Raw genomic sequence first — 27,950 nt, 5'->3', positions numbered from 1 at the left:
TTAACTTTAAAAAAATGTTTTGTATTTTTTAATTATTATTATTATTTCAAGGTCTTTTAATTTTTTTCACATTTTCAAACTCGTTTCTCCAAAAAAGGCTGGGTAAAATACAAAAAAAAGTCAGTCGAGTCACAGCAAAGGTTTAGAAATCACAGCAGTGAGGGGGGGGATATGGGAGGGACGGACAGGAGGGAGGGAAGAGTCAGGAGTGAGGCTAACCCAGGCATTATACAGACGGCAACGGAACACACAACCCAACACACACAATTCATTGGGGGGGGGCACACACTTGATAGAGGAAGAGTTTCGTCTTCTTGTGTCTTCTTTATTATTACCCTTGTTTTTCCCGCTGTACAAAAACACATCAAAGCATGCTATGAAGTCGTCGGGGAAGGGGAAAGCAAAGAGAATGAACGATTACGAGAAATGAGCTTTGTACAAAGAGGGGGCGACCCTCGTGCTCTTAAATGTTTTATTCCGCCTTATTCCCGTTTCCTCCCTCCCTCCTCATCTCCTCTCTCTTTCTCTCTTTCTTTCTTTCTTTTCTTTTCTTTCGTTCTTTCTCTCTCTTTCTCTCCTTTCTTTCTCTCCTTCTGGGCTCTCATGTCAGGTTGTTCTGCAAGCAATTCACTTCCGAGTCGTCCGTTTCCCCTTTGCCGTTGTCCAGTTTGGGCGACATGGAGTTCTGGATGTTGAAGGACTCCTCGTCTTTCAGGCACGACTTCAAGGGGTCTTGAAGCTTGTGGGGGGCATGGGGGTCGTCCTAAATTGGGGGGGGCGGTCGGGAAGGGAAGGAGCAAGGAAGCGCAAGAGAGAAAAGGGAGTCAGTGCTGGAAGTGGCGATGGCAACAGAGAGCTCAACAAGGAAGGCCTAGCATGGACGGGGGAATCTTTGGGGCCAGATCCTGGCGCAAAGGCCGCTAGCTGGCGAATCCTATGCTTTGAGGTAAGAAACCACAAGCTCCTGAATCGTACAACAGTAGAGCTGGGAGGGACCCGTGAGGTCATCCATTCCAGCCCCCTGGGCTTAATCCCCAGGGATTCGGCAAGATCCCTGTCCCTGATCCTGGAGAGTCAATCAGCACAGACAATAATGAATTGGATGGATCCATGCCCCGACTGGGTAATAAGGCATCTTATGAGGTTCTTATTCAAACCAGACCTCCATGAGAACTAGAATCTTGTTTTTGGAGCCGGGCCCTAGTGTAGCGATCAGGTGGGATTACTATGAGGAATTATAACAAATATAGAGTAAGCCACCTGTGTCAGCAATGAAAGCATTGCGTTGACTGGGTTTAAACTATTTTGATATGATTTCTGATCAATCCACACCTCTGCATCCCTGTTCCATTTCTCTTGCTTGACCAGTCACGTACACTGCCAGTTGCTTTGCCAGGCAGGCATCCTGGGGCATCAAAAACAGTGGGCAGTTTCTTTGATGTAGCTTTTCTGATATGTTAATCTTGGGGCCAGGAAACAGATCTCACCTGAAGGTGATAATGATCGCTGTCCTCCTGGCCATCCTTATTATGTATATTGCTTGTTTATCACTTCCCAGGGTTGCCAAATGCACTCCTTTGTAGTTCTGCTTTATTTACCCCATGCTTAATTAGTTTTGGTAGTTTAACTTTGTCCCCACGTGGGGTTTGTTGAAATGCTTGGAAGAAATCTGATTGGTTCTTACGAACACTCTGTAAAAAGCTCTTTTGTGAATAAAACGACCTGGGCCAGGGGGTGGAGGGAGAGATTATTATACGCACCCTTCGCAGAGTCTTGCTGGTTCAAGCCTCTGTGTGTATTCTTATTAATCAGAGTTCAATCCTTCCTTTACTTTGGGACCGCCTCACCCTAGCTCACTGGGAGAGCACCTCCTTTGAATCCCAGGTTTAGTCCCCAAAGGCACCTCCTGTTAGGGCTGGGAAAGACGCCCTGATGAGTTGATGGAGGACAGCTGCCAGTCAGTGTGGGAAGTCGCTAGCTGGACCAATGGCCTGACTCTCTCTGCTCCTGGCTATGGAACAGATCTCCACGCGGAGAGGTTTTCCAGCCACCCTAATCTGGAATGCGCTGAGCAAATATCTTTCTGCAAGCCCGTGCCTTTTTAACCAATTCAACTGCCACTCCTCCCAGTTTTAAATCAAATTTTAAGCCCTAGGTTTTAAGTTGCAAGTTCTTTCGTTAATTTGCAACGGTTTTCCCTTGCATTTTAAGGTTGCTGATTTTTCTCCTCCCCGATCCAGTCAGAGGACTCCGCTTACGTGGGGCGACTATAGAAATGTAGTAAAAAGCAAACACAGCAACGTGGTATCCACCACGCTTCTGAGGACAGCACCGGGATTCTGGCACTTAACTCCAGGACAGTTTAGAGTACCAGGGCGCTGATCTCAAATACATTATTATTTTTTAAAACTGGGTTACTGTGAATTTTAAATAAGGATGCTTTAATTCTCCAACGGCATTGTTCCTGGACGTTTTAATTCTGTTTGGATTTTGTGACGGATTTCATAGTTGTAAAATTCCTTTGAGAGCCAACTTGGCAGATAAGCAGTATATATATTAATACAGTGGACCCTCGGAACGTAACTTCCGGGTTGCGAACGCGGTAAACCCGGAAGTGCATACTTCCGGGTTTCGCCACATGCGCAGAAGCGCTCTGTTCAGGTTGGTGGGCGTTGCTGCCTCCTGCGGAAGGGAGTTCCCTAGTTTAACGGCGCACTGCACGTGAAAGTCCATGCCGACGACATTTCGTATACGCTGCGTTTTTATTGTAGCGCAGTTTGAATACCACAGGATTCAAACCGAAATACAATTAAAAAACCCAATATATACATAAGAAAGCTGGTGGATCATGGATTGGGACCTCCTGCTACATGAGCCAGCAGCTACTCCCTGGCAAATGCACATAGGATTGTGGCATTAATTTCTCTCTCTCTCTCTCTCTCTCTCTCTCTCTATCTCTGTCTGTCTGTCTGTCTATATCTATCTGTCTGTCTGTCTATCTATCTATCTATATCTATCATCTATCTATCTATTTACAGTATATTTGTCTGTCTGTCTATCATCTATCTATCTATCTATCTATCTATCTATCTATCTATCTATCTATATCTATATCTATCATCTATCTATATCTGTCTGTCTATCTCTCTCTCTCTGTCTCTCTGTCTATCTATCTATAATAATAATAATAATTTATTATTTATACCCCACCCATCTGGCTTAGTTTCCCCAGCCACTCTGGGCAGCTCCCAATCAAGTGTTAAAAACAGTATCTATCTATCTATCTATCTATCTATCTATCTATCTATCTCTGTCTGTCTATCTGTCTATCTATCATCTATCTATCTATCTATCTATCTATCTATCTATCTATCTATCTATCTATCATCTATCTATCTATCTATCATCTATCAATCATCTATCAATCTATCTATCTCTATCATCTCTGTCTATCTATCTATCCATCTATCATCTATCTATATCTGTCTGTCTGTCTGTCTGTCTGTCTGTCTGTCTGTCTGTCTGTCTATCTATCTATCTATCTGGATTGAAAAGTCCTCAGAGATATGTGTGTGTGTGTGTGTATGTGTGTGTGTGTGTGTCTGCCTGTGTGTGCTTTTTAATGAAGGGCAGAATATTAAATGCCTACAATAAATAAGCACACAAAAATAATGAAATAAATACCCTGAAACCCCCAGCTGAGGAGGTCTGTCTGTTGACACCCCCAGAACGTCCCTGATGCTCTCTGCACATGCTCTGTTGCGTCCCCATCTCCCCCCCAACCGCCCCCCACAGGCAGCACTGGAGAGAGGAAGCAGCAAGCGCATAGCAGCCTCGTGCCCCCACCCCGAGACCCCCGTGGCCAGACGTGGGTGTGGGCATGTGGTTGTCGGCACGCAGACAAGCAGGGTCCAAGCCCCCGTGAGGATGGACACAAGGGAGGCGGGGGGGGGGTTGCGGAAACATGGAAGGGAAGGAGGGGCAGGGAGCACATTCATCGGGGAAGCATCGCTCAGGCAAGCAACAGCAGGCTGCAGGCTTGACAGTCCCAAAGGCCGGATCAAGAGATCTTGGGGGCCACATTCGGCAACACCGCCCCCGCACCCAATCGCTAATCATGTGCATCGCTAGGCCAAACAGTTGCTTTGCTGAAAGGCGCAAGACATTCACCGTTTCCTGCTTCTCGAAATATTTGGCGCCGATTCCTCCTCTGCAGCGGGGCTGGACTAGATGACCGCTGGGGGTTCCTTACGATATTTCAATTCTACGCAGCTGCCCCAAAGCTACTGGACATCCAGCGGGGCATGTTTGGCGGTCATTGTTCTGACTGGCTGACTTTCAGGTAAAGGCATATAGGATTGCAGCATTAATTTGTATAGTTGTTTTTTTTAAAAAAAAAATCTGGATAAAAGTGCATTTTATGCAAATGTGGTTGACTTTCCCAAAGGCCCTGGAAGAGGATAGGCAGGCAGGCAGGCAGGCTCAGTGCACCGGATGAACAGAGGGGGTGCAGATAAACGCAGCCATGTGGGAGAAAAGCGGCACAACTCCTACATGGATCGGCCCCACCACTAGAGGGCAGCAGAGAGCTGCCCTTTTTAAAAGGATATAAAGGTAAAGGTAAAGGGACCCCTGACCATTAGGTCCAGTCATGACCGACTCTGGGGTTGTGGCACTCATCTCGCTTTATTGGCCGAGGGAGCCGGCGTACAGCTTCCGGGTCATGTGGCCAGCAGGACTAAGCCGCTTCTGGCGAACCAGAGCAGCGCACGGAAACGCCGTTTACCTTCCCGCCAGAGTGGTACCTATTTATCTACTTGCACTTTGAGGTGCTTTCGAACTGCTAGGTTGGCAGGAGCAGGGACCGAGCAACGGGAGCTCACCCCGTCGCAGGGATTCGAACTGCCGACCTTCTGATCGGCAAGTCCTAGGCTCTGTGGTTTAACCCACAGTGCCACCCGTGTCCTTAAAAAGATATATTCTGCAGAAAATGATCAGTTGGGTTGCAGAAACTCCCTATGAGGGGAAAGGTTGCATTTTCAGCTTGGAAGGGGAAAGGCAAGTATAACGGAGGATGTGGCAGAGGTTTATACAGCGTGCAGAGAGAAGAAAGAATTTTCCCCCGTCCCTCTCGCATAATGGAAAAATTCGTGGGCATTCAAGAAAGCTGAATGTTGGAAAGGGCAGAATTTTCACACGAAGTGCAACATTAAACTAGGGAACTCCTTTCCGCAGGAGACAGCGACACCCACCAACGGTGACTAGATAAACCCACAGAAAAAGGATGCTTTCGAACACATCCAGCTGCCTGGATTCACAAGTGCGGAGTGTGCTAGTATCAAACTCAGGTCCCGGCCTTGTGGGGTTCCCACCGTGCCGCTGGGATAACTGGCCACTTCTTAGGAACTTATGGGGTTCCTGCCAGGGTGTTTACTGGAGGAACCTACAGGTGAAACTCGAAAAATTTGAATATCATGGAAAAGTTCCTTGATTTCCACAATTCAACTTGAAAGGTGAAACTGATATATGAGATAGACACGTGACATGCAAAGCGAGATATGTCAAGCCTTGATTTGTTATTGTTGCAATAATGCACAGCTTATGAAAACCCCAAATTAACCATCTCAGGAAATTAGAATATTCAAAACAAGGATTGCAAATCGAGCAAGATTTGGACCTCTGAGAAGTAGAAGCAGATCTCGCTTTGCGTGTCATGAATCGATCTCATATATTAGTTCCACCTTTTAAGTTGAATTACGGAAATCAATGAACTTTCCCACGATATTCTAATTTTTCGAGTTTCACCTGTACTGAGCCACTGGATCTTCTGATATCTGTATGGAACTTCCTGCTCCAGGGGCAGTCTATCTCAATCCCTAGGTTCTGTGGGGCATTTGGACCCTGGGAAAACAGGGTGCCAGGATAGGTGGGCCTCTGGCCGAAGTAAAGCGGGGCTGTTTTGGAGTTATTTCTGGTTGGGGGCAGCCAGACACCCCCCTGACTTCGCTATTCCACCAGTGCAGGCGCCGGCAATTTCTCTCGCTGGTGTTGCTCTGAGTGTGCTCTGGGGCAGGCGGTGGGGCGGGAGACGAGGGTGGGGGGCAGGAGGCATGCAGCAAGGGGGGGGAGACGTGAAGAAGACGAGTTACCTGACAGATAATGTTATCATAGTAAGCCAATGCACGAGCATGAGGGGAGAGGTTGGAGGGGGTGTCACAAAATTTCCTTACATTTGGGTGCGAGCCCTCCGCAATTGTGGACAGCGAGAAGTTGTCGTTGTGGAGCTCAGAGGGGGTTCGGTATCTGCCGGCGGCGGGGAGAAGAAGAGGGGAAAAAACAGGAAGCAGAGAGAGGAAAGAAGGGAGAGAATCCGGAGGTCAGAAAGAGTAATCACAGATTTGGAAGGGAACCCAAAGGTCATCCAGGCCAACCCCCCATCCCCGCGATGTAGGACTCTCAACAAAGGCAGGACACAACTCGATTGTCGAGCTGGCAACAAACCATAGCAATCTTTCCAGGGTACTTTGAGCACCTGCTACGCTGTTCAAACACGTTTACGGCTCCCAGTACGTTTCCGAGCACAATTCAAAGTGTTGGTGCTGACCTTTCAAGCCCTAAACGGCCTCAAAGGCCCAGTACATCTGAAGGAGCGTCTCCACCCCCATCATCCAGCCCGGACACTGAGGTCCAGCGCCGAGGGCCTTCTGGCAGTTCCCTCCCTGTGAGAAGTGAGGTTACAGGGAACCAGGCAGAGGGCCTTCTCAGTGGTGGCACCCACCCTGTGGAACGCCCTCCCATCAGATGTAAAAGAGAGCAACAACTACCAGACTTTTAGAAGACATCTGAAGGCAGCAGGTAAGTTTTTAATGTCTGATGCTGTATTGTTTTAAATATTCGGTTGGAAGCCGTCCAGAGTGGCTGGGGAAACCCAGCCAGATGGGCGGGGCATAAATAATAAGTTATTGTTATAATTATTATATGTGGAAGTGAATGGCATAGAGTTGCACAAATAGAGGGCAGCTCCTGAAACCACTCTCTTTTCTGCACACCCAACTGTTGTTGTTGTTGTTGTTTAGTCGTTTAGTCGTGTCCGACTCTTCGTGACCCCATGGACCAGAGCACGCCAGGCACCTCTGTCCTCCACTACCTCCCGCAGTTTGGCCAAACTCGTGCTGGTAACCTCGAAAACACTATCCAACCATCTCGTCCTCTGTCGCCCCCTTCTCCTTGTGCCCTCCATCTTTCCCAGCATCAGTGTCTTCTCCAGGGAGTCTTCTCTTCTCATGAGGTGGCCAAAGTCTTGGAGCCTCAGCTTCAGGATCTGTCCTTCCAGTGAGCACTCAGGGCTGATTTCCTTCAGAATGGAGAGGTTTGATCTTCTTGCAGTCCATGGGACTCTCAAGAGTCTCCTCCAGCACCAGAATTCAAAAGCATCAATTCTTCGGCGATCAGCCTTCTTGATGGTCCAGCTCTCACTTCCATACATCACTACTGGGAAAACCATGGCTTTAACTATACGGACCTTTGTTGTCAAGGTGACGTCTCTACTTCTCAAGATGCTGTCTAGGCCTGTCATTGCCCTTCTCCCAAGAAGCAGGCGTCTTTTAATTTCGTGGCTGCTGTCACCATCTGCAGTGATCATGGAGCCCAAAAAAAAGCCTTCTCCAAAAATGAAGCAATCTAACCGTTCGTTCCACAACTTTTCCCACGGGAGAAGCCAGAGATCAACCACATTCACTTTGCAGAGCAATGGCTCACCACCAGAACAGGTGAAGCGCTGGGAAGAGGTTGCCTCTGAGCAGTTGCAGAGTGCCTTTCACGCAGCAATCTCCGGCCAAATTTGCACTTGCGGAGGAGGACCTCCCAGGAGGGAAGTTTCCTGCCTAAACCTCCTGACTGATTTTTGCTTAAAACTGATTTTTGCCTCATTTTTGCTTAAAACAATTAACATTCGCGGAATCCACAGAGTCAGAAGGGACGGACAATGTTGTGGCATCCCTGTGACCATCCATCTTTTTATTTTTGTAATTAGGTGATTTCACCATTGATGTCTTCTACTAATTTATGAGTAGAGGGCGATGTTTATGTTACAAATTTATTGTAATGTATGATGTTGGTCTTTTGTTTTTGTTTTGCTTTGGTTCTTGTCTGTTTTTTGTAAGTCTTGGCGGTTTTAAATTTGGAGGTTTGAGTACATTATGTTGGTATGGGAAACTGTCGTGTGATGGGCCAATGGCCGTAATAAAGATCAATACATATTTTTCTTATTGTGGAGCTGGAATGATATTAATTATGACATCTTGCTCATCATTTCTTATGACAATAACGCAGAGGGCAGAAAACCCTCTTCGATAATGAATTTATTGATTGCCCATTCATTTTTTAAAAAATCACAACAACAATTAAAACAAATCAAAACAATTAAAAAACAAATTTAAAAATTGCAACAAAAAGACATAAAGTTGTGCAGTAGAAAATATACAGGGGAAAAGTTTGACCTTTTTCTGTTAGGCAAAGATCAGAAGACGACCCGGATGGTCGCCAGATTCTGTGTACAGATCTGTAGGCGCAGACCATCACCCGACCCAAACGAGTTCGTTAAGAAAATCCCCAAACTCGGTTCCAGGGGTGACTCCGGGTCAGCTCCCTGCGGTAGTTTTAAGTGTCTATACGTTAATCGCATTTATAAATTTTAAGTTTATTGTTGTACATTATTTTAATTGTTTGTTTTCCTTCTGTGACTGTACCCCCCAAGTGTGTTTTATAAGCTGGTCTCTGACCGGAATAAATTATCTAAGCTAAGCTATACAGGAAAGTGAGAAACAGATGCCAGTTAACAACTGTGGGAAGCTTAAGGGCCACATTCTCTGCCATATAACCTTCTGGGGGCCACATTCCGACGGCGGAGCAAAAGTGCTGTGGTTCCTGCATTTCAGGGGGGTTGGACTAGATGCCCCCAGGGTCCCTTTGCAATTCAACCGTTTTACGATTCCACGGCCTCATTCGCAAGGGGGGCGCGGTGTGCTTGGTGCCAGGAAGACGCAATCTGCCAACTTTTTGCGCCATGCTGCTGGAGAGGGGGAGGCGGCCTATAGGAAGGAAGTTGAGCAGTTGGGGGAGTGGTGCAGGAAGAACAACTTACTCCTTAACTTAAAGAAAACAAAAGAGATCATTGTGGACTTTAGGAAATGTAAATTGAATATTCAGCCACTCATTATTGAGGGGAAGTGCGTGGAACAGGTCTCGGTGTTTTGATTTCTGGGAATGGAGTCTGAGAGATGACCTAACCTGGGGAGAAAACAGCAAAGACCTGACGAAGAGAGCACAGCAGAGGTTATATTTTCTGAGAATCCTCCGGGAAAATAATCTCTCAAAGGACCTGTTGATGGCATTTTACCATTGTACTGTGGAGAGTGTATTAACTTATGGTCTGTGTGTGTGGTTTGGGAGCTGCATGGTCAGGGGAAAAACAATGCTGTCCAGGGTTGCAAAGACTGTGGAGAGAATAATTGGGTGCACTCTTCCCACTTTGGATCAAATCTACGCTTCCAGGTGCCATAAGAAATAGCGCAGGATAGTGCGCACCCCGGAAAGGATCTCTTTCAGCTTCTGTCTTCTGGAAGAAGGTATAGGGTTATAAAGACCAGGACTAGCTGCCTGAGAAACAGTTTCTATGCAAATGCAATTCTGGTTCTAAACGCAGCATAAAGGGTCTCTATAGTATAGTGTATTTTAAAATGGGGTTTCAGAGTTTTTAGGGGTTTTTGAATGTTTTATGTAGTTTTTCAATTTCATTGTTCTGCATGGGACAATGACAATAAAGATATTGTATAGTGTATATCGTATCTCCCCAAAGGAAATTGTGTCGCTTCTCCCCAACGCTGCCCCCCCACTCTCAGATGACCTCTGCCCCCCCCAAGATGCCAATGGAGGGAATCTTTCCCTTCGAAGACCCCCACCCCCGCCATACAAAGCTATCCCCCTCCCCACCGATGGACAATACGGCCATCTGCTGTTGCCAAGCTCAGGCGCCCCCATGCAGAGCGCCAGCTGCTCAGCGCCCCCCCCAAAGCTCTTTAAGGGAGCTGGAGGGAAGAAAAGGGGGGGCATTGTGGCTGCGCACTCAGGCGGTTTTGTTTTTTTTAAAGGGGGGGGGGAAACCAAGCTCATTTGCAAAAGAAAAAGCAGCGCGTAGGAATGCAAGCCGCTCCCATGACCTCTGGCAGAAAGGGGCGCTCAGGAAGAGGGGTGGGGGCAGTTCCCAGGCTCCGTCCTCCCCCCCCCAACCAATGTGTTGTTGCTAAGAAGCCAGGGACCCATCTCTGCACATATTAAGCACTGAGGACCCCCGCCCTACCTGGACAGGACCCAACTGAATCACACAACACAGAAACCCAGCGTGGATGTCAAGGCCCCAGCGAGAAGGGGCGAATAGCTGTCAGCTTTTCCCTTTTCTCGCAAGGAATCCTATTCGGAATAAGGGAATTTCCCTTTAAAAAAAGGGAAACGGTGACAGCTACGAAGGGCCATCCCGTTCCAGAGCAATGTCTAGGCAACACGATGACTGTAAACATACGTAATAAACATCTTTATAGAATTCCTTCAAATCAGAGTTCAGAATGAAATCTTTAGTCTCAAAGTCTCTGGAAATCTTTAAATGAAGCGAGGTGCCAGACTTTGTACGGTGGAAGACAAGCTATGAAGCTTTGTGTATTCAACAAATATAATGTCCAACACTGAACAGTGATTCCGGATATTGCCTACTGTTTTGTAGAATTCTTCGTCAGCGTGTTGGGGGGATATAGAATTGCTTCATAAACCCACCTTATCACAAATGAATGTATGTAAATGAAAATATCAAATGCTGCGACTACATTATTACATGAACACTGTTCCACAGCATTTGATATTTTCATTTATATACATTCATTCAAAATCTTTCATTCATTGTTAAATACACAAAGCTTGTCTTCCACTGTACAAAGTACAGAGACTTTGAGACTAAAGATTTCATTTTGAACTTTTTATGATTTGAAGGAATTCTATAAAGATTCTATAAACTTCCCCAAACAGGGCTGCCTTCCGATGTCTTTTAAAGATAAGATAGCTGCTTATTTCCTTCACATCTGAAGGGAGGGCGTTCCATAGGGCAGGTGCCACCACCGAGAAGGCCCTCTGTCTGGTTCTCTGTAACCTCACTTCTCGCAATGAGGGAACCACCAGAAGGCCCTCGGAGCTGGACCTCAGTGTCCGGGCAGAACAATGGGGGTGGAGATGCTCCTTCAGGTATACTGGACCGTTTAGGGCTTTAAAGGTCAGCACCAACACTATGAATTATGCTTGGAAACGTACTGGGAGCCAGATCTCTCAGGACCGGTGTTATGTGGTCTCAGCGGCCGCTCTCAGGCACCAGTCTAGCTGCCGCGTTCTGGATTAATTGCAGTTTCCGGGTCACCTTCAAAAGTAGCCCCACGTAGAGCGCGTTGCAGTAGTCCATTGAATTGGGTCCACAATGGCTAGAAACTGGCTTCTAAAGCAAGATTCAAGCAGAGGCGCCCTCAAAATGTTGCATTTTTGCACGGAAGACATTTGCACTGTGGGTTTTTGGTCCTCCTGCAAAATTGCAGCATGCAAACGGCCTTGGTGCTAAGTAGCTAAGCGGAACCTCCATATCCAAGAAGAGTCTATCTCTGGTTGCCTGGCGCTGAGCACAAAGCAGGGGGGGGGCAGCCTCCCTCAAGTGGGAGGCAACTGCATAGCCACTGCTACAGAAAGCGCATTGGGTCAGAAAGACTTGGGTGCTTGCAGCTTGAGTGGCGATTATTAGATTCTGCCATGACAGGGAGCTTTGAAAAATGGCTCATTGCAGCCAGAAGTGAGAGGTCAGCTGGGATTCTCAGAGAGGGGGAGAGAGAGGGGGGGCCCAAGTTTTTTGTTTGATGCAAACCCACTCTATCATTTTGCATCTTCCCAACAGGATACCACTGGGAGACTTTTGTTTCCCGGTGCCTGGGATGCAGTCATTCCCAGCGGCAATAACCACAAATGGCGTTGCCTTGGCGAAAAACAGCGATGCCCATGACATGCAAAAAAGCCCAGTATTTTGGAGTTCTTCTACTGAAGACGTAAGGGAAGAGCTGAAAGTGCATTCAATGCCCAGAAGCTGCTGGCAACTACCTTTGCTCTCCGCCTCCCATGGCCCCCACCCCACACCCCCACAGGTCTTGCCAGACAGTGCAAAGCACTCCTTGGTAATTACTGATGGCACTTTTGCAAAACAGCAATTAACCGCTCATTAGGGAGCTGGCCTGCTCAGACCCTGGAGGGGAAAGAGAGGAGAGCCAGGAGCTGGGGTACAAAGCCGAGAAGCAGCGCAGGAGCTCTCCCTCCTTCCCACCCTCCAGATGCTAAGTGGGGTTACGCAGGGTGAGCAGGCCTGCGCTCGCAGCCCCAACCAACCGGCAGGCAGCAGAGTTTCCAGCCTTCAGGCTTAGCTCAACCTTGAGCATGAAGAAGAACAAAGACCTGGGACAGGCTACAACTTGCAGGCATCCAATGAGGCAGAGGGCTGGAAGATTTCCTTAAGGTCCATGAATAACCATAGTTTAGACTAAGGTCCCAGGCCCTAAGGAAGTCAGACTATCCTCCACCAGGGCCAGGGCCTTCTCAGTGGTGGCTCCGACCTGGTGGAATGCTCTGTCCTATGAGACCAGGGCCCTGCAGGATTTAACTTCCTTCCGCAGGGCCTGTAAGACAGAGCTATTCCGCCTGGCTTTCAATTTGAACTTAGCCTGATCTTTTATTCCCCTTCCTTCCCTCCATCTCCCCTTTTTATGAAGATTACCCGCTCTGGGATCCCACAGCTAATTCTCCCCTGGTCTCCTCGCTGGCCCAAATAGGACTCATTTAGCCAGCTAGCCCTTGAGATCATCTAATGTTTATTGAATGGATTTCCCCCCTAAATTGATTTTTGAATTTGTTGTTATTCACGTTTTATACTGTATTTTATGCTGTATTTGTTGCATCAATTAAGTGTTTTAAATTTGTTGTTAGCCACCCTCAGCCTGGTTTTCTGAACCAGGAAGGGCGGGGTATAAATAATAATAATAATAATTCAGGGTGGATGGAAGGAAGTTCTGCGGCACGCAAACGCACAGTTAACCTACGGAACTCACTGCCACAGGAGGCAGGGATGGCCACCTAATCTAGATGGCTTAAAAAGAGGATTGGGCAAATTCGTGGAGGAGGGAAAGGCTATTGATGACGAAGTCTGGGCTCTGCTTCCACGTTCAGAGGCAGAAATGGTTCTGAATTCAAGTTGCTGGAAACCGCAGGAGGGGAGGGGTCTCTTGGGTTCGGGACTGGTTGGACGCAGAGGAGGGAGGGGAGGCACCAGCTGGGGACCCCCAAGGAAAGACGGCTCAGAGCCAAGGGATTGGTGGTGGGACAATGATGGGCGGTCACAAGGGGAAGGAGGTGGTCTTGGAATCTGAAGAGGCGACAGGGTTTAGTGAGCGGGGAGAGTCAGTGGCAGAGAGCAGTTCAGACTCAGAGGCAGAAGCTGAAGCAGGAGAGAAGGGAGGCCAAGAGGCAGAGATGGGCCTGGTTGGCAAAGAACCTGCGGCGCCAGCTTGTATGTTTATGTTCTGACAGGTCCCTCACCTGCGGGCAAAAGCAGTCCAGCTCAGAAAGAATTCTGCCCCACAACTGCATGAAGTGCGTAGCCCAGCGAAGTACCACCCCCTGGAGGACAATGGGATTCCCTGGGGGATTCCCTAAGAGGCAAGGGGGCAAGAGGTGGCTGCGGAAAGTGGGGATTGAAGACTCTTGCTAACTTCTCTGCAGTGGCTCCCCGTCTGTGGGATACTCTCCCCAGGGAAGTTTGCCTGGCGCCTTCATTATACACCTTTAGGCGCCAGGCAAAAACATTCCTTTTTAACCAGGCCTTTGGTTGGCCTGACCAACATCCTATACCCTTTTAAAATGTGGCTCTTTTGTGTGTAGGGGTGTATAATTGAGTTATACAGACGCAGGTGGCACTGTGGGTTAAACCACAGAGTCTAGGACTTGCTGATCAGAAGGTCGGCGGTTCGAATCCCCGCGACGGGGTGAGCTCCCATTGCTCGGTCCTTGCTCCTTCAAACCCAGCAGTTCGAAAGCACGTCAAAGTGCAAGTAGATAAATAGGTACCGCTCTGGCGGGAAGGTAAACGGCGTTTCCGTGCACTGCTCTGGTTGGCCAGAAGCGGCTTAGTCATGCTGGCCACATGACCCGGAAGCTGTACGCCGGCTCCCTTGGCTAGTAAAGCGAGATGAGCGCCGCAACCCCAGAGTCGGCCACGACTGGAGCTAATGGTCAGGGGCCCCTTTACCTTATAATTGGGTTATTGCTTTTACTTTTATTTTATACACTGTGATCCTTTTATGGGAACCGCCTTGAGAACTCTGGGTATAGGGCGGTATATAAATTCAAGTAATAATAATAATAATAATAATAATAAATAAAAAAAAAAAAAAACAAGACATTGGGAAACTGGACTCGCTGCATGAAGCCCATCTGTCACGCTGGGAATTTACTGAGCAGTGAAGAAGTTACTAAATGTGGCACCTAGGACTCTTACTAGAGGACGATCAGACTTTGAGAAGCTGGCATCACGGATCAGGTTCACCAGGCTTGGCGGAGTAATTAAACTAAATAGTTTTAATTGGGTTTTCAGCGAATGTGCAATTAATGGCTGCTGTTTCGAATTTTATTGTCTTCTTATCTTCCTTAGTGGGTCATGCAACTGCTATTCTGATAAATATATATATATAAAGGGGGGGCAGTTCTGAAAAATGCCGCTGTGTGCATTTTCCAGAACGGATTCCCCCTCCCCTTCCACTCTGTTTCACCTCTTTCTCTGATGTCACCCGGGAAATTTACAGCCCTGCGGAAGAGGCGAACTGACAGGCGCTCCATCCTGGGCACACACAACACTTGGCATTTCTCCCAGTCGGAAAACTCCCGCCCCATAAATCACAGGATGGGGACGGCAGCAGGGATCCCACAAAGCCTGTTGTTGATGGCAGGACAGTAATAAGCAAAGCCTGCCGGATGAGGCCTAAGGGGGCGCACCCAATCCAGCATTCTGTCCTCACAGTGGCCAACCTGCAAGCGGGATCCGAGCGCAAGAGCAACTGGAATCCAGATAATAATAATAATAATAATAATAATAATAATAATAATAATAATAATTTATTTATACCCCACCCATCTGGCTGAGTCTCCCCAGCCACTCTGGGCAGCTTCCAATCGAGTGTTAAAAACAATACAGCATTAAATATTAAAAACTTCCCTGAACAGGGCTGCCTTCAGATGTCTTTTAAAGATAGGATAGCTGCTTATTACCTTCACATCTGAAGGGAGGGCGTTCCACAGGGCGGGTGCCACTACCGAGAAGGCCCTCTGTCTGGTTCCCTGTAACCTCACTTCTCACAATGAGGGAACCGCCAGAAGGCCCTCGGCGCTGGACCTCAGTGTCCGGGCTGAACGATGGAGGTGGAGACGCTCCTTCAGGTATACAGGACCGAGGCCATTTAGGGCTTTAAATTGCTGTCTCTAACCACAGACAGAGTATAGCTATCCTGCCTAGGAGCCCTCAATAGCCCTCTCCTCCATGATGATAAACATGTGTTGCTCCGCTCACTTTTGGCCCAGGCCCCGCCCACTGCTAGCATGCAGCCCTTGCGAGGTGGTCCAGAGACGAGTGTGGCCCTCAGGACAAAAAAGCCAAAACACACACACCCGGCACCTCCGCAATAAAAGAACGAAGACAAAACCTTTCCCAGGAACGTCCGTCTCCCGCCTCTTCCTTGCCAGTCAGCGATCGCACCATTTAAAGATGGGGTTAGCTCTTCATTAGCAAAAACCCAACTTGGCTGAGTGTGCAGCTGAGCAAAGCAGTTCATTCCCATGAGCCTTCCTCCATTAAAATCAGTTGCCGAGTCTCAACCTCCTCTCCAGGGATTTCCCAAGCAATCTGAGACTGCGCCTGCATGAGGCCAAACTCTCCTCCACCCTGTTCATGCCTCTCTTGGTTCTGGGAGACAAGGCAGGAGGAGAGCTTGTCACAGCAGCAGGAGTAGCTTCTTCACCAGCCAGACCCATCTCTGCCTCTTGGCCCCCCTCCTCTCCTGCCTCAGCCTCCAATTCTGGACTACTCTCTGCCACAGACTCTCCCCGCTCACTAAACCCTCTCACCTCTTCAGATTCTGACACCTCCTCTCCTTCTTCGTCGTTCCACCACCCTTCCCTGGGCTCTGTGCCTCTTCCCTGGGGGGCGTTCCCCAGCTGGTTCCTCCTTCCATTCCTCTGCGTCCAACCCTCCCACGACATTGATACCCACCCACCCAAAAACCCGCCCGCCCAGCCCCGCCGCCACTCACTTGGTCTTGCGCAATTTGCTGTTTTCGGTTTTGAGCAGGTAGAGTTTCTTGGCGAAGAAGACGGTCATCATGAAGAGGAGGAGGACCACTAGGGCGGCCGAGCCCACGGCGATGCACATCACCTGGAAGTCAGTGATGATGGACTCGCAGCGGATGCCTTTGTGCCAGATGTAGTCTTGGGTGTTGCACCTGCGGGGCGAGAGGCAAAGCGAGGTCTGGTCAGCAAAGGGGGAGTCTGGGAAAGGCACCCATCCCAATAATAATAATAATAATAATAATAATAATAATAATAATAATATCTGGACTGCCTCGCCAGAGTGGTGCATGCTCTGGTTATCTCCCGCTTGGACTACTGCAATGCGCTCTACGTGGGGCTACCTTTGAAGGTGACCCGGAAACTACAACTAATCTAGAATGCGGCAGCCAGACTGGTGACTGGGAGCGGCCGCCGAGACCACATAACACCGGTCTTGAAAGACCTACATTGGCTCCCAGTACGTTTCCAAGCACAATTCAAAGTGCTGGTGTTCCCTAAACAGGGCTACCTTCAGATGTCTTCTAAAAGTCTGTTAGTTGTTGTTCTCTTTGACATCTGGTGGGAGGGCGTTCCACAGGGCGGGCGCCACCACCGAGAAGGCCCTCTGCCTGGTTCCCTGTAGCTTGGCTTCTCGCAGGGAGGGAACCACCAGAAGGCCCTCGGAGCTGGACCTCAGTGTCCTGGCAGAACGATGGGGGTGGAGACGCTCCTCCAGGTATACTGGACCGAGGCCGTTTATGGCTTTAAAGGTCAGCACCAACACTTTGAATTGTGCTCAGAAACGTACTGGGAGCCAATGTAGGTCTTTCAAGACCGGTGTTATGTGGTCTCGGCGGCCGCCCCCAGTCACCAGTCTAGCTGCCGCATTCTGGATTAGCTGGTGCCAACACTGGGTTCAAAAGCTACGCCTAGTTCAGCTTAGCGGCACAAACAGGTCACCAATTTGGGGCTAGGCTCAGTATGCAAACCAGCCCCACATTGTAGCAGCAACCTATTTGCTTGTTTCGTCAAATTCATACGCCGCTCAAATGCAAAAATAAAACCCTCAAAAGAGGTTGACAAAAAGGATAGAACCATAAGAAAACTACAGTCATACCTCGGGTTACAGACGCTTCAGGTTGCGTTTTTTCGAGTTACGGACGCGCTGAAACCCAGAAGTACCGGAATGCGTTACTTCTCGGTTTTGGCGGTCGCACACGCGCAGAAGTGCTAAATCGTGCTTTGCGCATGCGCAGAAGCGCCAAATCGCAACCCGCACATGTGCAGATGTGCCGCTGTGGGTTGCAAATGCTCCAGGTTGCGAACATGCCTCCCTCACGGATCACGTTCACAACCTGAGCATCCACTGTACTAAGTAAAATTAGGAATGGTAATTTCAGGCGTAGGAAAGTTAAAATTACAATTAAGGCTTGAACCAGCTTTCTAAACCTCTGAATGTTTTTATCAGGTGCAGAAGAATCCACAGTGAAGGTGCTCACTTAATATCAACAGGCAGGGAGTTCCACAGTCTAAGTGCCGCCACACTCAAATATTGAGCTCTTACAAATATCGAATGGGACTTCTTCAGCACCTGCCAGTCCCAGCAATCGGTTCATGTGGGGTGAGGCAATCTTGCGGGTAAACTGGTCCCAAATTGTTCAGGGCTTTATATACTGATAGTAGCACCCTGAACCTTGCCCGGTAACAAGCTGGAACCCAGGGCAGGTATCTGAGCACAGGTGGGCTAGGCTGGCAAAGCCTCGCTCCTGTCAGCAATCGGGCTGCAGCATTCTGCGCTAACTTGCAGCTGTGAATCGAGAGAAAGGGAAGCCCACAAGTACAGCGCCTTGCGCAATAATGTTCGGGCGGCCTCAGCTGCTGCACCACACAGAGGACCCTGGCTGGTGTCGCTTGGACTACAACTCCCATCGTGCAGGGTGGATAAAAATTAATGATATATATATATATATATATATATATATATATATATATATATATATATGATTTTTAAAATTTAAATCGCATTTTTAAAAAAATTAATAAATTGGATTTTTAAAATAAAATGCTTTTGGAGGAAAAATCTTTCTAAATATAGTTTTCTGTTTAAGTTAGTCCAAATGCTATTCATCAGGAAATAAGGATTTGTTTTAAGTTTTTCACGTGTGCTAAATCGTTTAACCACATCAGTTAACAAACATGGCTACATACGCTATAATGTTATTGTTTTAGTTAAATAAATGGTTTAAATTGTTACCAAGGAAATTATTATTTTTCTCCTTCCAATAAAGTGCAGCAGAAAAGTTGTCCAAATATAAACAGCTATTAAACCTCACACTAACTTCATAATTATCAGTGTATTTCTACCAGTATATCCAGATCAGTAATTTTTGATATAACTGTAAAAACTATTCTGAAAAATTATTATTCCAGAAATGAAACTTTCATCTGGCTGTAAATATTAAGATTATACCAGCAAGAATGAGTCCTTCTGTAAAAAAAGAGATTTAAATCAAGTCTTACTGACCAGTGATTTAAATCGTTATTTGATTTAAATCAAATCCACCCTGCTATCATGTGTGTGTCCAAGCCTCTTAACGGAAGAGGAATGAGGGCAGGGAGAGAGAGAGTTGGCCCCCCAGATGTTGCTGAACTACAACTCCCATCAGCCCCCATGGCCAATGGATGATGGGATTTGTAGTTCTGCAACACCCAGAGGAGGGACGCGGGTGGCACTGTGGGTTAAACCACAGAGCCTAGGACTTGCCAACCAGAAGGTCAGCGGTTCAAATCCCAGCGACGGGGTGAGCTCCCGTTGCTCGGTCCCTGCTCCTGCCAACCTAGCAGTTCAAAAGCATGTCAAAGTGCAAGTAGATAAATAGGTAGCACTCCAGCGGGAAGGTAAACGGCGTTTCCGTGCGCTGCTCTGGTTCGCCAGAAGCGGCTTAGTCATGCTGGCCACATGACCCGGAAGCTGTACGCCGGCTCCCTCGGCCAGTAAAGCGAGATGAACGTCACAACCCCAGAGTCGTCCGCGACTGGACCTAATGGTCAGGGGTCCCTTTACTTTACCTTTAACACCCAGAGGGCCAAAAACTGCCCACCACCGACTTCTTTATTTCTCATGCTTTACACTCCCAGTATGGCTAATGATAATTTTACAAAATGCAGTACAAAAACAAAGTTTAAACCCCCCCCCACACAATGCAGAATAAAACACCGTCATGCAATTCATGCAGATTTTGCAACGGCATCCAAGGCTTGCTGGGAAAAAGGATTTAGCTGGAAATGCTCATCCCATCAGCACAAAAGGACCTAGAAACACACAGGGAACCCGCAGGTGTGTGTTTCAGCCTTAGCAACCTGCGATTCTGGCATTGCTGGGGCTGGACTAGATGACCCCCTTGGTCCTTCCAAAACCAGACAATTGTATGGCTTTATGAATGCACAGCACACGCCACACCCGCTGAACCGAAATCCCTTCTCCTGCCTAGAGGTACAGGTCCGGAACACCAGAGTCAATGAGCAGCGAGGCAGGATCCGAACTCGCCTCCCATTTGTGCTTCAGGATTTTGGCTGGATCCACAAAGGGGTGCATCTCCCGCAGAGGACCCCTACCCAAGCTCTGCTCTCGGTGCACCCTGTGACTCGCACCCAGAATGCCATCTCTGGACACAGCGCGCCTTCTTCCCGCCACCGCTGTCTGTCAGAGCTGATTAGTGACTCAGGGAGAGCATCCCGTCAGCGTGGCTCTGACCTAATTCCGGCTCCGCTGAGCAGGCAGGGTGCTGTGGGGGCAGGGGTCACCCGGGAAATCCCCCCCCCTTCTCCGCTCAGCAGGCAGCAGCCGAGACACCTTCAGGCTGCCTCTGGCAACCTTGGGTCGGGCAGAGGGCACGGGGCTGAGACAGCATCAGACCTACCTCCCAGGGTCGTCGTAAACGAAGCACTCAGGGCACACCTTTCGGAGACCAAAGAACATCGCCCTGCGCGCCCAGGGTTCGAATCCCCACTCACTGTGTGAACTTGGGGGCCAGTCCCTGCCCCGCAGGGATATTGTTGGGGGGCATTGAACGAGGAGGGAGGGGAACCACACATGCCACCGTGAGCTACTCAGAGAAAAAGGCGGAATGCAATAAATGTATAGGAAATGCGGGGGGGGGGGGGCAGAGCGAAATGGAAAAACAGGAGTTTGGGGGCAGGAAGAGGGAATGGCATGGGATATTTTTCAATAGCCCGTGGTTGATGGGAGAACTCCGCGCTGCAACACTTCGTTGCAGTTCTCGAAAATACAGTGGTACCTCGGGTTAAGTACTTAATTCGTTCTGGAGGTCCGTTTTTAACCTGAAACTATTCTTAACCTGAAGCACCACTTTAGCTAATGGGGCCTCCTGCTGCCGCCGTGCCGCTGGAGCACGATTTCTGTTCTCATCCTGAAGCAAAGTTCTTAACCTGAGGTACTATTTCTGGGTGAGTGGAGTCTGTAACCTGAAGTATATGTAACCTGAAGCGTATGTAACTTGTGGTATCACTGTACAGTAGAACCTTGGCTTACGTTACTAAACTTTGGGTTGCAAAAGCGGCAAACCCGGAAGTATTTTTCTGGGTTTCGCCGCTCATGTATGCGCAAAAGCGCTCTGTGCGCATATGCGCAGAAGAGGCACCTCTGGTTGTGGAAACCCCAGCATCCGACCGGAGCTCCGGATTGGATCCCGTCCGCAACCGGAGTACCACTGTACTGTCTGTATCTGTCCCCGATGGGCAAACTGCGGTCAGGATGATGGGCGGTGTAGTCCAATAACGTCTGGAGGGCCACAGGTGCCCCATTCCTGCTTCAGGTTGATGAGACAGTTCCCTAAAGCTCCATCACAGTCCAGTGTGACCCCAAACCCCACATTACTCCATTGCAAGGGGTTGGAACAGATGACCTTTGGAGCTCCTTTCCACTCTATAATTCTCAGAAAAGTCAGGATATGGGGGTCAGCAAGCAGGAGCGGATTCCCACTTGGGGGTGCCAGATGAGATCTCCCAGATTCAGCCCACATGCCAAGAGGGATGCGCCCCTTTTCTTCCACATTAAGTAGGTAACTGGCTCCCGGTGGAGTACAGGGTCAGATTTAAGGTGCTGGTTTTGACCTTCAAAGCCCTTCACGGCCTAGGACCCTCGTACCTACGGGACCGCCTCTCCCAGTATGCCCACGGAGGACCTTAAGGTCCATAAATAGCAACACCCTAGAGGTCCCTAAGGAAGTCAGATTAGCCTCAACTAGAGCCAGGGCCTTTTCAGTGATGGCTCCGGCCTGGTGGAACGCTCTGTCTCAGGAGACCAGGACCCTGCAGGATCTGATTTCTTTCCACAGGGCCTGTAAGACAAGAGTTGTTCCGCCTGGCCTTTGGCTTGGAACCAATTTGATTCCCTCCCCCTCTTTCTTTTCTCCTTTCTCCTCCTGTGAAGAGGCTGCATTTTAGTGTTTTAATGTTTCAATATTTTAATGTTGTATTTTAATCTTGTTTTTAAGTTGTATTCATTCTACTTATTTTTATTATTGCTTGTTAGCCACCCTGAGCCCGGCCTTGGCTGGGGAGGGCGGGGTATAAATAAAAAGTATTATTATTATTATTATTATTATTAATAATAATAATAATAATAATAATACCTCCCATTCAGTCCTATGGAGAAAGAGTGCAAGGCGTGTGACCTCTGCTGCGATGAAAGCTGAGCCAATCCTTTTCCTCGGCTCCCCAACCTGCTTGCTCTAAGACACCCCCAATGCTCTCCTAGTTGGGAACCTTGCAAGGCAGCACATGACTTGCACACCAATCTCGCCACGTTGGGTATTTGCTTCATGAGGCCATAAAGCAGGCCACTTGCCCCTCTGGCACAGTTGCCATCCAAAATACGGAGCCTCGAGGTTCCCGGTACAACCGGAGAGATGGCTCGAGCCATAAAAAAGGAATGTGAGCATTCTAAACAAAGACTAAACATTGGAACTCCTTGCCTATTGAAATCTATCAGGCACCTTCACTGGACTCTTTTCCGCACATGTTAGAAACATTCCAGTTTAGACAAGTCCACCCAGATATTTAGAAAGGCGGTGCGAGTTTTAATCTGTTTTTGGTCCACTGCTACTTTCAATTATTGCGGCCGTTCTGGTGGTTCCCTCGCTGCGAGAAGCCAGGTTACAGGGAACCAGGCAGAGGGCCTTCTCGGTAGTGGCACCCGCCCTGTGGAACTCCCTCCCACCAGATGTCAAAGAGAATATAACTACCAAACTTTTAGAAGACATCTGAAGGCAGCCCTCTTTAGGGAAGCTTTTAATGTTTAATAGGTTATTGTATTTTATTGTTTTGTTGGAAGCCCAGCCAGATGGGCGGAGTATAAATAATAAATTATTATTATATTGTTATTATTATTTATGGATAATTTTATCACTTCATCCTTCTTGAGGGCTTTGCTTTCTTACAACCAGGCAGCATACAAATCTGATGAAATAAATAAATAAAGCCCAAAGTCCCTGCAGTTAGAAAGCTAGCTCACCAGGGAGCGGTCTAGGCTTAAAATGTCGCGCCTGATGCACTGGTCTTCTTACTTGAAGGGGAGCTTTGTGTGTTTTCACACAGGGGGGCATTCAGTTAACAGCACTCACCCATTTGAACTATGAACTGGTACCATCTACTCTGACCAGCTGGGAATTCGAACCCCTCACCCTGTCACATGTGGAGACCAAGCTGAAGCCAGTGCAGTTTTGGGTGGAGGATGAATCTATGCTCCAAAACCAGGCTCAGCCTGGCCCATCCCAGACCTTTTAAGGCTACTACTCCCAGTGGAAGAAGACTCAAATTTCAGGGGCACCCCGGGTGTCGCTAAAATCCCCCCTTCCCTTTCATGCTCCCTTCCACGTCCCAGTTGTGGCGCCCCCTGCAGCGCAGCCACAGCTGCCTCTGCTACTCCCACCTCACCTGCCAGGGAAGCCCCGCCCACTTCCAGGTAGCGCCTCACCTGCAGAAGGCCCCCAGGTTCTCCACCAGGTAGCACTGGCCCCCGTTGTGGCAGTAACTGGGGAACGTGTCGCACATGGATTTGCAGGAGTTGTTGTGCCGGACAAAACCACTACGGCATTCGGTGCCGTTCTCCACGACGCCCAACAGGCTGAGGTCCCGGCCAACTTCCGCCGGACGGGGTCTTGGGGTGGCCCTGCCGCCGCCCCCCGTAATGACAAAAGTCTGCAGAGGTGGGACGACGTAGCGGCGGCTGGTGGGCTCCGCTTCCTGGACGGCGGTGTGGATCTTGGGCGTAGCCTGCGTGGGGATCCGAAAGCCGTTCTCGTCCTCCAGATCCCTGGCCAGCCCTCCTCCGCCATCTTCCTCCTCCTCCTCTTCCTCCGGCTCGTCCAGGTCTTCCTCGTCCCCGTCGGTGTAGAAGGAAGTCGTGGGGTAGAAATCGGACTCGTCGAAGGGCGTGAAGTCATCGTAGAGGTCGTGCAGGGACCACGACATCCCTTTGTCGTCCACCGGTTTCCGCTTGGTGGAGTCCAGGCCGGCCCCGCCTAGCCTCTCCCCGTCAAACAGGTCATAGTAATCGATGTCGATGATCTCGGAGGCCAAAGGGTCCTGCGACGGCTTCGGGGAGGCCTTGATCGGAGGCGTGACGGCCGTCCGCGGGGTCTCGGCGCCCGGCCAGCTCCGGTCGGTGCGGCCTTGCGCGCCCTCGGCCGGCGAGCTGCTGGAAGACTCCACCCACAGCTCCAGAGGCTCCTCCTTCTGGGCGGAGTCTTGCTCTGGGACCGCCCCGCCCTCCTCGGGGGCCGGGACGTCAGCCCTCGTGGGAGACGCCAGCACTGCCACCCCAAACGTGTTGAGGAGGAGGTCCGTCTCGGCCGAACTGTGGCCCAGGCCTGCGGAAGAGCTGGCCTCTGGGGCAAACCTGGGGGTCGTGGTCCGTTCCGCCAACTCCCCTTGATCCGGGGAGGCCTTGGCGGGCTGGTCCCCGCTACCGGCTTCCTCTTGGCTTTCTGGGGTGGCGCGGGGGCTCCCCGCTGCCCCGTCCTTCCCGTCAAGTAACTTCCAGGCCCCCTCCTGCCCTTGCGCTGGCTGGGCAAATCCGGTTCCGCCCGACAATGCTTCGAGGGGGCCCTTGCCGTCGCGTCCCCCCAAAAAGGGCTCGCTGAGAGTCCCCCCGGGGCAGCCCAGACAGAGGCCCGACACGTTTTTCTCCTCCATCTCTCCAGAAAAGTACCTCACCGTGACGCTTGCCCCTGGGGGGCTGCCAGCAGCTGGGATGTCAGAAGCGACGGCATCTCCTCCATTGCCGCCTGGGAGAACGGCAGGTGGCTTGAGCTGAGATTCCTTCGCTCCCGCTGCCTGCGAGGCTTTGGCGGTAGAGGCGTTCGCTCCTCGCCAGGCGCTGGGTCTCGGTGGCGAGGGATTCTCCTTCCTCGGAGGCGGCGCTCTGCTCACAGCGGCCGGCCTGCTCTGCCAGGGGGCTCCTCGGATGTCAGTGGCGTTGGGGGATCTTGCAGGTTGCTCAGAGGCTGCAGGCAAGAAAGGCAGAAGGGCTTGTGAGTGGGGAAGAATGCAAGCAGGGAGAGGCGCTCCTCCCCGTGCCCACAGAGGCGTTGCTAAGCTCCCTCCCCAAAATAAGAACCCATAAAGAGCCCTGCAGGATCAGGCCCAGCCAGCTTCCTGTCCTCATAACCTGATACATAGAATCATAGAAAAGTCAGAAGGGACCTCGTGTGTCATCTAGTCCAATGTAGGAATCTTTTGCCCCACGTGAGGCTCGAACAGGGCAGAACAGGGCAGTTGTCTCAATGCAAAACCCGCAAGCACGACCCGGGCGCAAGAGCATAGCCATTGTGGGCTGTTAGCCCTTAATGGCTCTCTCCTCCATGAATCTGCCCAGTCCTATCTCAAAGTCACCTAGTTTGGCCACCAGTGCCTCTTGTGGAAGGGAGTTCCACAGATCAACTCAGCGCTGCGTGAAGAAAGACTTTATTTTATCCGCCCTGAATCTTCCAACATTCAGCTTCTCTGCTTTTCCAAACCCCAGAACCTCCTACGGACAATTCCAGCGCACCAAACAGTACTTTCCCTATTATATATATCTATGTATTCTTCCTTGCCGCGGTGTCAAAAATAGCAGCGGTCTCGGCTCGCGGCTCATTCCCACACATTCTGGCTGCCTGATTCAGCTTTTCTCCTTCCCCCTCTTTCCCAGTGTAGTAGAGCAGAATTAATCACTTGGAAGGTGGGGGGGGGAGAGAGAAGAAGCTGGCTGGTTGTAGCGCGGAGAGGGGTGTAAATATGGGAAATGTCTTTGGCGCTAACAGTCGCCTCGGGGGTTTTTATTTACCAAATCGGTGGACCTCTCCCCGCAAGGAAGGAAGGAAGGCAGCCTGATCAACCTTCGGGAGAAATCCTTCCTTCCATCCATGGGCAAAAGGTGGCCTCTCTCTGACAAGACCCCCCACCCACCCAGTGTTCTAATTTTGGCTTCCCCCAGAAAGATCTCAGGTTTTTTTTTCCGAGGCTTAAGACAAAAGGGAACAGAAAAAGGAGGGCGGAATGCAAGAGAAGCCAATGCAAAACAGAAAAGAAACATTTCTAGAGGTAGGAAACACCCCTCCTCAAACCAGGGGAAAAATAAATACAAGGAGGAGGGTGTCTGTTTGGTTTTTGAGCACCCAGGACTGGGGGTGTGACTGAAGAAGAGGACTGCAGGCAAAACCAGCTGGAGAAGAGGGATGGAGAGATCCCAAAAGGGTGGACATGCCTACACACAGGCGCACACACCTCAAGTCAGCACCTGTCTGACTGGGCATCACCAGATCCTAAAACAGGTGGACCTCCTAGTCTGATCCTGCCAGGCAGATGAGCGGTCTTGCAGGGGAAACAATTCATTTTGCATCCCCCCCCCCCCCAGGAAGGTCTGACTGAGTCACTGGTTTTTGTGGCCTTCTGACCTGAAAATCCATAGATTTACACATCTGAACCTGGCGGCAGCAGCAGGCAGGATAATTCTCACTCCCTTCCGAGCGTCTGGGGTTTATTTACGACAGGACACGGTCAGCGGGGGACTATACAGATAGATCTCTTCCACCATCAAGCAAGACCCGCATTTTAAAAGAAATAAAGGGACTCTCTTTTTGCATTCATTCGATCTTCGACAGATTTTTTTTTTTTGAGAGGGGGTGCAGCCAATAAAGGCAAAGGGGGTCTTCCATGCTGCACCACCAGCCCTGACTCGTCCGCAACGGAATCACCAGGACGTGATCCGGTGTGATTCCGCATTTCGCTGCGATCTCCCGCCGCTGCCGCCGCCGCCCGCCCCTCCCCCTGCCCTCCAGCTCTCCATTCGCCACAGCCTCCTTTTTTGGGGGGGACACGGACACACACACCCCAAAATACATTTGCAGGGGAGGGGAAGCAGGGCGAGGAGAGTGTGTGGATTTTGTAACACGTGTCTTGCATTACAACTAACGCCGCCACCAAATCACTCAACAGACATCCCCGAAAGCATCCTACAAAATGAGGGGTGGGAGGGGGAGAGGAGAAAAAGGAGGGGTGGGAATCATTTTGGGGGGGGAAAGGGTCTTCTCTTCCCACCCCAATGTGGCCATTTTGCACCCCCCAGCCCTAACCGTCCCCCACCCCACTTCTTGAAAAGGCTCCCCCAGTTTCCTTAACCATTGCCAAAAAATAATAATAATGCGCCCTCCTTATTTTTTTGCGCGAGGGGAGTGGTCGGGGGTGGGGGAGAGACCAGACTGTCTGGGTTGGGGGGGCGGTTCCCCCGTTGCAAATTCCACCCCCCACCCAAAAATAGACCCCCAAATATTTGCAATCCAGAAAATATCCAGGTAGAGAAAAAGGAGGACAGGGTGGAATCTGGAGATGGGTGTGTTGGCGTCTCCATCCCACCCCCAATTCACCTCGCCCCCACCTACCCGCGAGGAGGCCCGCCAGCGCCATCAGGCCGGCGGCGGCGGCGAAGGCGAGCCAGGCGCGCCCCATGCTCCGTGCACCCTCGGCCGCGTCCCGCCCTCGGCAGGAGGCTCCGCGCGCTGCTCCGGCTGCCGCTCAGCGCCGGCGGACGCCCCGCCGCATGGCGCGCCCAGCCGCGCCCCCCGAGATCAGCGCCCAGACGCCGCCGCCGCCGCCCAGCCGGCCCGAGGAGGAGGAGGAGGAGGAGGATGCCGCCGCCGCCGCCGATGCCCCATCGTCCCCCGGCCGCCGCCGCCGCCGCCTCCAGCCCCAGCTCCAGCGGCAGGAGCAGCAGCACAAGCGCCGGCCCCGCCTCGCCGCGCGCAGCGCCAGGAGCCGCGGAGCAGGAGGAGGAGAGAGGAGGAGGAGGAAGGAGGAGGCGCTTCTGCAAGGAGGATTACGGTGCCCGCGGGGGTGGGGGAGACAGACACACACAGACTCACACACACACACATGCACACGGACGCGGAGGCGCGGGCGCGCGCAGCACCCCCCTGCCCAGTTGCAGCCGCTGCGCTCTTGCAGTTGCA

At 50.3% G+C, this 27,950-nt stretch overlaps 1 protein-coding gene across 3 annotated transcripts; it reads right to left on the bottom strand.

Moving 5' to 3' along the window:
* On the bottom strand, positions 1–27,529 carry CSPG5 (chondroitin sulfate proteoglycan 5). Of its 3 annotated transcripts, none has more exons than XM_053409882.1 (5): positions 27,384–27,529; positions 23,438–24,968; positions 16,425–16,613; positions 6,150–6,303; positions 1–763 (listed from the first exon to the last, which is right to left on the bottom strand). In XM_053409882.1, exons 1-5 carry the CDS (start codon positions 27,448–27,450, stop codon positions 602–604), a joined length of 2,103 nt encoding a protein of 700 aa, XP_053265857.1. In that variant the 5' UTR covers positions 27,451–27,529; the 3' UTR covers positions 1–601. The 3 variants fall into 3 exon arrangements, with proteins under 3 accessions (XP_053265857.1, XP_053265858.1, XP_053265859.1); XM_053409883.1 differs by having other exon boundaries at positions 6,231–6,303; positions 27,384–27,527; XM_053409884.1 differs by lacking the exon at positions 6,150–6,303 and having other exon boundaries at positions 578–763.
* Positions 27,530–27,950: the final 421 nt, after the last annotated feature.

This window comes from Podarcis raffonei, chromosome 12 (assembly GCF_027172205.1).
Source record: "Podarcis raffonei isolate rPodRaf1 chromosome 12, rPodRaf1.pri, whole genome shotgun sequence".
Taxonomy (NCBI): Eukaryota; Metazoa; Chordata; class Lepidosauria; order Squamata; family Lacertidae; genus Podarcis; species Podarcis raffonei.
Note: the sequence above shows the minus strand (reverse complement) of the source record. Positions and strands in the feature narration are given on the sequence as shown.

Excerpts from the sequence above, each read along its gene's own strand:
- CSPG5 (XM_053409882.1), bottom strand. The coding sequence starts at position 27,450 with ATGGGGCGCGCCTGGCTCGCCTTCGCCGCCGCCGCCGGCCTGATGGCG. Across the intron at positions 24,969-27,383 it reads GCTGGCGGGCCTCCTCGCGG|CCTCTGAGCAACCTGCAAGA; the intron begins GTAGGTGGGGGC and ends TCTTGCCTGCAG. Across the intron at positions 16,614-23,437 it reads AACCTGGGGGCCTTCTGCAG|GTGCAACACCCAAGACTACA; the intron begins GTGAGGCGCTAC and ends CTCGCCCCGCAG.